Raw genomic sequence first — 10,142 nt, forward strand, 5'->3', positions numbered from 1 at the left:
CTGTCAATTCAAATAAAGGCCACTATAGAGCCAATAAAACCTTTAAAAAAAGAAGTTCTTAAACCTTTGCAGAAGTTTTAGAAGCATAGATTTTATCTGGGCTCTTTATAAAAAAAATTACAAAAAAATGTTCCAATAAGTGGTTCCTCTTTCTAGATGCTGCTTTCATCAGTGTACAGCTCATTTTATAGAAGAGGTTTACCTTGAGATTTACCAGCTCCATCTGTAAAAAAAAATCAGAAACCAAGTCAGTCTGTGTTGTTCAACCCATAATACTCAGGTAAGAAAACATTGGCTTAATCAAAAAAATTATATTGCAGGAACTAAATTTCAATATAATCAGATAAAGGTCAAATGGTGACATGCTAAAAGTCATCCATTCTCTGAGCTCTCCAGCAGACAGACCACATCCTGGAGAATTATTGATCCAAGTAGACTCTTGGCAGCAAAGTAAAAGACAGGGGCTTAAAAGTTTCTCATCTCACTCTTCAATTTTAATCTTCAGCACTTAAATCCCTGCTCAGTCATCTCAGCAAAACTTAGCACTGCTACAGCTGATAGCATCAGAGCTAAAGAGCAGAAGACTAAACTGCACTAACATGTCCAATGTGCAGAACTGTGGTACAAACCAAACCAAAAGCACAGGAGCTTACCTTGGTCATCATAGCCAGGGTCCATTGCACGGCCTGGAAGCAGAAGAAGAAAAGTTAGTCAGTTTAGAGATTTTTAGCTTCTACATGAATGGAAGAAGCAAAAATGAAGCTGTTTTATATTTTCTTTTAGAAAACTAAAGTTTGCACTTTGCCTGGATCTATGACTACCTCACAATCAGACCACAGTTTGTGAGACTTAAGGACTGTGTGTCCAGCCAGGTGATCAGCAACGCAGGAGCATCTGTTGATCACCTGGGTCAGCAGGTGATCAGCAACTGTACTCCCAATGTTCCTTTTCACTCTCTACACTTCAGACTTCCACCACAAGTCTGACTTCTGTCATCTATAAAAATACTAAAATGACTGCAGTGTATCAAAGATGGACAAGAGGCTGAGCACAGAGATCTGGAGGACCGCTTTGTGTCATGGTGTGGAAACTATCATCTTAAACGTGAACAAAACAAAGAAGATGATTGTAAACTTCAGTAGAAACAGAATTAGATAAACCCTGTTTCCATCATGGGAGAAGAAGTGGAGGTGGTTGAGGAATATAAATGTCTTGGTGTTCATCTGGACAACAGACTGGACTGGAGATGCAACAGTGAAGCATCTATAATATAAGAAGGAACAGAGTAGACTGGACTTGTGGAGGAAGCTAAGCTCCTTCAAGGTTTGCAGCCAGATGCTGCAGATCTTCTGGAAGTCTGTTGTTGAGAGGATCATCTCTTCTGTCATCTGCTGGGGCAGCAGCACCAGAACCAGGAACCTAAAAATGCTCAACAGCCTAATAGAGAAGGATGGTTCTGTTCTGGTTCTATTCTGGTTTTATTTTAGGGATGACTGTGGATCCTGTGGAGAGGATTATACAAAGAAGGATTCTTCATAAAAAGTTATGAACAGCCCTGACCATCCTCTTCATCAGACTGTCTTAGGAAGGCAGAGTGTCTTCAGTCAGAGGCCTCATGTAGCTGTGACACAGACAGCTACAAGAGAACTGTCCTGCCAACAGCCATCATCATGTGCAATAACTCTTTGAAGACTTTGAATTAATAAGTTACAACAGCCCTGAGTCACAACTTTGACTTAATTAACTAGAAACTACTTATTTAGAAAGATATATCAAATGTTGTTCAACTTATATCACCCTAATCTCTTCAAAGATATTTGCTCATGTGCGAATAAAGGGCCGACTAGTAGCAATCAGTAGCAAGCAGAAAGAATATTCCATATTTCCTGGATGACACATCAGTTGTTGGCAAGAACTGCTAATCCACCTCATTTGCTTTGGCTGCTCCTCTTCAGACTAACCCTTTCCTCCCCCCCTCATAATTATGTTTGTTACAGAAAATCCAGTGAAGATGGCAGAAGTTTAAAGAAAAACAGGCTGTTAGCATGACGATTTGACACATGAAGATGAGTGAGTGAGAAATGGACCAAATGGACCAAATGGACCATGACTAATAATAACTAGAAAACTAGAAAAGGACTGGGTGTTTTTTTTTTTTTTTACTGATTGTGATGTAAATAGCAAGAAGCAAATTACAGTTTGTTACAGATTCCATTTGAAGGCAGATATACACTGAATAAAGACACAAACATTTTTTCTCACTGTGTGAAGTTAAATCAAATGTAAATGTATCATGTTCGAAATAAATTTCAAATTTCAAATTTCAAACCTAATCTGTCTTGTTTTGGGTTAAATGGAATTACCAAAATTATTTATATTTGCTAAATGCCAGAAAACTTGGCTCCTACATTTTTAATAATCCTGTTCACAACTTCCCTCAAATTCAAACGTTGACATACATTTAATCAGTGTCAGGGATAATTATTCCTTAAACTCTATGTACTCGGGTTCAACCTTTTGGGTTTCCTTCCACAAACCTCTGATAGGTTAACTGACACATTTGAGATAATTGAAGGAACACCTGTGGATGTATGTTAAGGCCTCACCTGAAAGACACTGCTTTCTTGTTTCACATGATAGAAAAGAAAATCAGCCAAGATATCAGGAAGGGAAGAGAATAAATATGTTTATGTCTCTTTATTCAGTTTATATGCAAGAGTCTGGTTTCAGTTGTGTCACTGCCACACATGTTGGTACCAAATCTCACAGAAATACTCACCTCTCACCTTAGACCGTCAGTCCACATGGTGAAACCAGACTGGAAGCATGAGATTCTGCTCTCCTCAAACCACAGCAGAACATCAACTATCAGCTTCTAAAGACGGTAGACATTCATGTGGTCCTACCTCCAGAGCGTCCTCCATCATCAGGCTTGTAACCATCTTTGCTAACATCCATCAGGTCAGAATCATCAAAACTTCCTCCTCCTGGAAGAAAAACAGAGCAGTTCAGGTCCATGTTTGAGTTCCCTCCCACATATCAGGACACATCCATGTTTCCAAGGCTCATATTGGTGTTTTAGTCTTTGCATTGTGTCAACTCAGCTTCACAGCTCTGGTTCTGGGCCTCAGTGAGTTGATAAAGCTGCTACACCAGCAGCTGGATCTACTGTCCACTCACCTCCACCGTTTGGATTGTACCCAGGGTTCTTTGGTTTCTCGGTGGGGCCTGCACACAGAGACCAAACGGTCATCAAGATCTGAATAAGCCAGCAATGACAGGAAGAGCCAAATATCTGCCCCACTGTGGAAGTGGATGGAGAATACTTCGATATTTTTATGACTGGATAAGTTGAGCCACTTCTCGTTTCTAGGAAACTGTGAAAAACCTTCATCATGTGACCACATAGAAGGAAGGCATTCTTTAATGAAGTGTGTGAAGGTAACAATCATGGATTTCTTAAAAACCGTTTTTAGCTCTAGAAAGTGAATTTAGTCTGTTTTAAGAATTGTGTTTAGACCAATTAAGATATTTTAAATTTTGCTTTATGTATCAATTGTGCTATAGTAGCTACAAAATGAAGAATATATATCTAGCTGTGGGCACAAATAAAGTTGAAATGGTACACTCTGAAAACAAAAGTGTTGACATCAAATGTAATAAAAAACAATCAGTGGAAGTTGCTTTAATTGACTGTTTTTCCTGTTGAAAGGTCCAGAACTGCAGACATCCACGAAGTAACGTGATTGGTCAATGGTTTAACACATAGCTGTTGAACTAAAACAACACAAGATAAAAATAAAATGTATTGAGAAAGAAGACATTTGTTTTAAGAGTGTACACATATCTTAAATATTAAATCAAGATTCTGCATGTGTGTGATTACAGAGAGGACATCATGTCTGTCAAGTTAGAGAAGGGAAGTCTATCACAGAAGGAAATGATTCTGGAACAAGGATTCAGTTCTAGCACTTTTATTCCAAATGTTAATGTTTGCTTGAGACAAGAAGAGCCAAACAACATGACAAGAACAAATTAATGTGATTTTGTATAGCAACTGTGACAAAGAGAACTGATTTTGTATATTAGTTGCCTTGATGTACAGTAGTGATCCTAAATGTGAAAAATTGTCCATTTATTCCCTCCCCCCGCCCCCTCCTAAGAATCTATAAATGTGGGAAAGCTCCAGGTGTGTAAGGATTTTCACATGGCCTACCTGGTTTGAGAGCGTCCTCCAGGTCAAACCCAAAGCCACCTGCAGCAGGACACACACCCATCAGGTCACTTTGCCAACATGTAAACAGGTAAACCTGGTTCCAGTTTAGCTTTCAGCTCTCTTCTCTACATGCTTTAAGTGCGGAGAATGAAACCTCAGCCTACCAGAATCTCCAGAACTTGGCTTTTTGGGAGCAGGTGTTGGATCTGTAAAAAAAAAACCTAATGTTAATAATGACATAATAAATGCCACGAGGTAATGAATCCATTGTTAGATGGGTGTTAGGAAAGTTTCTGGAAAGCAGATTTGTGTCTTACCTGGTCCAAAAGCATCGGAGAGGTCCAGCCCACCTGAGGACAGGAGAAGTATTAACATTGCAGGGATTTTTCTATTTGATCACACAACCTGTCTCACATGGAAACAGATTATCCCTGCAGCACAAAACGCCTTTCAGTCATACTGCAAAACACACACTTCATGCAACCTGAGCATACAGGTAAAACAAAGTCCAGTTTCAAACCTGTCTGATGACTTCAGGCTGTACTCTCAGTAAAACATGCTCAACAAACTCAGCCACTGCATAATTTGTTCCACATGTTCTACAGCGTTCAGGAAAATAAAACTACATCCAGCCATATTGGGTCATTCTTCTGTCCAATCAGAAACCTTGATTCACTGCTAACAAGATGAGTTCTCTACAGGATGACACGTCACACTTTGCAGCTACATGAAGTGCACGTGGTTTCATTTATGAAAGGGTAGTCATAGCAACCTGTGCGTGACAACATCTGGGTCATAACATGCAGAAGAGAGAAGCTGGCATCTCAGTGGTTTTCTTGCCTCACCACCCTTGCCTTGAACAAATGCCAGTCTGTGTCTGAGTATTCTGAAGTTTTACTTCTGTAGCTTCTCACACACAGCAAGTCACACTCACTGTCCAAAGTCATTTCACACTCTTTGATAGTCCTTTAGAAATCTGTGGAAACACTGAGGACACATAATCCTGAAAAACCTAGCCACAATGCAATTTGACACACTATTGACTGGAGTTTGCAACACAGCCAGACAATCTCATCCCTCAGAGTCTGTCATGTGCCTCGTCTGAATAAGTGACGTAGCTGCAAAGATCAATAGGAGAAGCTGACAAAGCTAAAAGCTGAATTCAATTTGATCCAAAACTAAAAACAATAACTTTTTGCCATGATTATGCATCAAAACAACTGAAAAAAAATCCTTTCAGCTGCACAGCATCCAAAACCAGAAGGAATAATTGTCCTAACATGCAATACCTCAACCAAACAATGATGAACAAATCAGACCTAATATAATAGAGCCACTCCAACACGCTGCCTCACCATCAGCAACACAACGTTAGACAGAACTGGTGTTTCCTGCAACAACGCTCTGGTTTAACGTTTCACTTCCTCTAGGAAGAATGCATAACCTTATCATAACAACAGAAACAGGAAGATAGATGTGGTCTGTTTGGGTTGCAATAATGCATCAACAGGCTGAGATGATGCATGCCAAGATACAAACCATCATTTCCAGATTGCTTCGGAGACTCTGGCTGCTGTTTGGGCTTTTCTGGTGTTGGGTCTAAAACAAATGAAAGTGCATATGCAGAGTTGATGATTCTGCTTCCAGTCATCTAAATTAGCAATGTGCTCAAACAGAAAGTTTCTCACCTGGTCCGAGAGCGTCTGAGAGATCAAATCCTGTATGACAAAGAGTACCATGGTTAGAGTTACACAGTGTTACACACATGTACATATACTGACATAAAATCAGATTAAACTTCTACAGTTTTAGTTATGATCACAAAAATTATTTCATTTGCTGAATGTCAGCCATTTTATTCCTTTTCGTTCCAGAAATGTCCATCCATTTCCTCTGTATTTGGTAGAATTGTCTTCAAACTCTCTGACTTCAGCTTCCAGAACCCTTTAACAACAGTAATTTGGGCCATTCCTCCTGACTGAACTATAGTGCCTTCCTATGACTGCTGTACATGAACCTATCAGAAGCTTACAAAGTCATGACATCAGCACGTGTCAACTAACCAGTTAGGAGCTGACGCAGCACTGTTAGTGTGTGTAACCTTCTGGCATTTAGCCCCTTCAGGTCCTTTGAAGATAAAGTAAAAAGAAAAGGTTTAGTTTGCTATATCAGACTGTGAGAAGAACTCGGATCTATCTATAAAAAAAATCTATAATGATAGATTTATTTGGTGGTTCCCATGGCAGCAGTGACTGACGTGCAAAGCAGCTTTAAATAGCATGAGTCATCAGAGAGGGTTCTGCTAGGCTTTCTGGGCGCAAACTATTTAAAGCTGGAGCTTTGGATACAAAGAGCTGACTCTCCCTGACCAACAGCAAGGGAAACGCTTCTGAAGTGTAAAAACACTTTCAACTCAACTCAAGCTACTCTATTATGATTGAATAGCTAGTAGCAAAGATAAAACATTAAAATCAGGAATTCTAACCTGAACCAGGGTTATGATAGTTTGGTACTTTTCATTATAGTTTTGTTTTATTGCATCCTGACTTTTTGTTTGTCTGACTCAGCTAATTTCAATTAGCTTTTACAGTATGTTTGCAAGTTTTTATTAGTTGTTAAATATTGTTTAGTTTTATAGTTTTAGTTTAGTTTGCATTAGTGATAGTAGTAGTAGTAGTTTGGTAATTTTTGGTGCAGAATTCAAAAGGGTTAAAGTATTATATTGTATTATATTATATTATATATATTATATATATTATAGTGTGATTATGTAGATATTGATTGGGTAATAATGCTCAGCAGAAGATACCATTTTCAAAAAATCTATTCAATTATTGTTGAACAACTGATGGTGTTTTATCCCACCATCAGTTGGGTGGGACTGTTCTGGTAAAGAGCTGCCAGAACATTTATGGAGTACCGTAATTTGCCGACAGCTGATGTAAACTTGTTGTGAGGAAAAAGAAACTATTTCACATCAGTTCGAAAGGCAGAGATCCACAAAAATGAAAATAAAGATATTATACATATAATTTAAGTCTGTATTAGATTAATAGTTCCAGTTACTCATAGTTTTCCACATTATTTACCATTTTTATTCATTTCAGTTACTGAAAATATTTCTCCATTTCAGTCTTTCTTATTTTGTTAGACATAGCTAACTATGCTAACATTGACCTGAACACTGTAGTAAATGGACACAGGATGAATTAAAACAACTTTTCATCTGTTGGACATTTTCTATGCATCTATCTAGTTCTATCCAGAACATCTATGGTACTTTCATGGTCATTGATGTCACCATCTTCAAGATTATGATCCATTTGAACCTTAGAGGTCATTGGTTGTTGATGAGTTGAATATCCTAACAAATAAAACTTGCCTGAAGACACACTTCATATCTGCGTCAGTAATTGTCAACATTAAGTTAAATTTTCAGCTCCAGCAGTGAACGAACCTTACCGACTTAGATCATGTCTGTGGGTAACTGTGTCAACCTCATCCTGCCACACTGTGCAGGAAACTCATGGAGAGGAGAAAGCGTATTGCAAAACTTATCCATCAAATCCCCAGATCCACAACATGACATTTTCAGTATGCCAACAGCTCAGTGGAACCATGCTTATTTGTGGATACAAATCCACAAATAAGCATAGACACAGGGATCTTTCTGTGAAATTTAACTCCAAATTATTCCTCAAAAGTATGCATCTCAAATAGGTATGGGCAATGCTACTTGACACCTTATTGGCTAGTGCTTATATAGTAGTCATTCATTTCCCTTGCACTGATTGGCTGTTCACATGCAATTTATAAAAAACCAGAACCTGCCAGTGTTTTCTCATTAAATTAGAATTACATATTTCATACAAAACATGGCAGAACCCCAAAGGTAAGCCAGTTCTACATTTTATATTTTGACTGTTTCTTCTTTCCTCTGTTCTGTGGTAGGTGAATGCCAACACATCATGGATGGATGGAAGAAATGGTTCCATTAAAATTACAGTGACTTTGCCTAAAACTCTGTCAGAGTTCAACATGTTATCTGACTAACTTCAAGCAGACCAAACATCAGCTGGATGTTTCATAACTCAGCATGGTCTCAGCTGAAGAATATCCTTTTCACAGGAGAGCACCATTTTTCCTTCACTGGTCATGGTTAAGTTTCCAAACAGAACTTGTAACTTCTGTTCGTAGCAGCTCTGGACAGACAACATGATCACTGAAGCCTCATATTCATTCAAACTTTAAGAACAGCGGGTCTGAATCCAGGCTGCAGGTGGTTCTAATCATACACATGATTAGACGCCTCATTGAACGTTGAGTCATTACCATCTTCAATGTGCAGTGGCGTGATCAGAGGTCCCAATTCATGTGCTGTGTGGCCTTGTTTCAACCGTTTTACAGTACCAACCACATCCACTGGCATTACCTTTCACAGGTAAGGATGAAAGAAAATAATGGAATTTTACAAGCAGAATTTCTTGATCTTGTGGACAGAAACTAGCTTCTAACCAACCAGGAAATATTTCCAATATGACTAAATTGCCCAGAAGTGTCTCCTCTCACACATTGTTTAAACTGTTTGTAGCAGAGTTAGAATATCATACTGTAACAAAAGCTGTTTTCCTGAAAATAGTAAGAAAAATATGTAGCTGATTTATCAAAGTTCATTGTCTTTACAATAAAATTCCCTCCAAAAATTAATTTGTTGAAATGACAAATGCACATAGAATTGTGGAGTTGTGTAAATATGTTAATGAATACACCCCTCAAGGTGTGTGTGTTCTTCAATGTCAATATAAAAACAACGTATCAGAATCAGTGGTATCAAATGTAAACATGCTCTGTATTCAGAAAGCCCCAAAAACAACTAAATAATTGCATGAAAATGCTAGAAACACTCCCGTTAGTGCTTTCTTTGATTCCCCAGTAAATTAGGGTGTGTGAGAAAATGTGTCACTGACAGGTATCAATGTAAAATACTTTGTCGAACGGCGCTTTATCAAGTTCAGTCAACTTACTTGTATTAGCTTACTGGCAGATACACCATATCCAAAATGGCGAACGCTGAGTCATATCACAGCATGGGCCAGCCTGCTCAATGAGCTGTTTACATTTTCATGTCTATGGTTCTAATTGTCTTCAGCATTTAGAAGATGGGCTCTAAGACTTCATAAGAACCAGTAACCCAGGTATAGAGCGGGCCATGCCAGGGTGAACCCTAACAGATCCTTTTTTAAGTAGGATCTGCTTGGATTTGTTCTGCTTTTGGTGAACAGTTTTTGGGATTTGTATGGTGCTTTCAGCACACAAGCATGGCTAAAGTATCTGATCTAAACATAAATATTCTGCTTGAATGAAATTTGGAAAGTTTTTGCACACTGACTGATAAAGATTTTAAAGCATACAACAGCAGTAACAAAGTATTTATTTATACGCTGATAATGACGTTATATTTTTGTTTGTATTTTGCTTCTAGGCAGCAAAACTAGGTTTTTGATAGCTTCATCATTTAATTAAGTTTCATTGTGGTCATGTACAGCAAAACATGACTTCCTGTTTAATGTAAATTAAATAATGTCACATTTGTGACATGTTAAGACAAAAGTGCAAGTCCTGTGTTCAATGATGCATTTAATGGAACAGAATCTCCTACATTATATTTAATTATTCACATGATCACAGAGCCTGCTTTGATCCTGGTCTTTAGATTGTATTGCAGATGAAGGTGTGGCAGCGTGACCGGAGTCTGGGGACGCTTGAACACATCTTCCAGATGTTCTACTGAATAAATTCAATTCAAAATCAAAAATACTTTATTTAACTGAAAGAGAAATTAAAGGCAGGTGCTTTGTTTCCACAGACTGCCCACATGTTTGAATGGTTGGGTGTTGTTGTTGCGCAACACCCCCCCCTTCTCTCT

General features: G+C 38.3%; 1 protein-coding gene across 1 annotated transcript in view; it reads right to left on the bottom strand.

The window, feature by feature from the left end:
- cd99 (CD99 molecule) overlaps positions 1-10,142 on the bottom strand; it is a 27,654-nt gene that overhangs the window by 7,984 nt on the left and 9,528 nt on the right. Inside the window, exons 2-10 of the mRNA XM_015055275.1 lie at positions 5,905-5,934; positions 5,756-5,815; positions 4,534-4,566; positions 4,381-4,422; positions 4,217-4,255; positions 3,181-3,228; positions 2,907-2,987; positions 654-686; positions 203-223 (exon numbers count right to left, since the gene is read on the bottom strand). Coding sequence (XP_014910761.1) covers positions 203-223; positions 654-686; positions 2,907-2,987; positions 3,181-3,228; positions 4,217-4,255; positions 4,381-4,422; positions 4,534-4,566; positions 5,756-5,815; positions 5,905-5,934 — 387 coding nt within the window. The remainder of the gene's footprint in view (positions 1-202; positions 224-653; positions 687-2,906; positions 2,988-3,180; positions 3,229-4,216; positions 4,256-4,380; positions 4,423-4,533; positions 4,567-5,755; positions 5,816-5,904; positions 5,935-10,142) is intronic.

Source organism: Poecilia latipinna, unplaced genomic scaffold (genome assembly GCF_001443285.1).
Source record: "Poecilia latipinna isolate Pla-1442-1.1 unplaced genomic scaffold, P_latipinna-1.0 Scaffold1306, whole genome shotgun sequence".
In the NCBI taxonomy this organism is placed as follows: domain Eukaryota; kingdom Metazoa; phylum Chordata; class Actinopteri; order Cyprinodontiformes; family Poeciliidae; genus Poecilia; species Poecilia latipinna.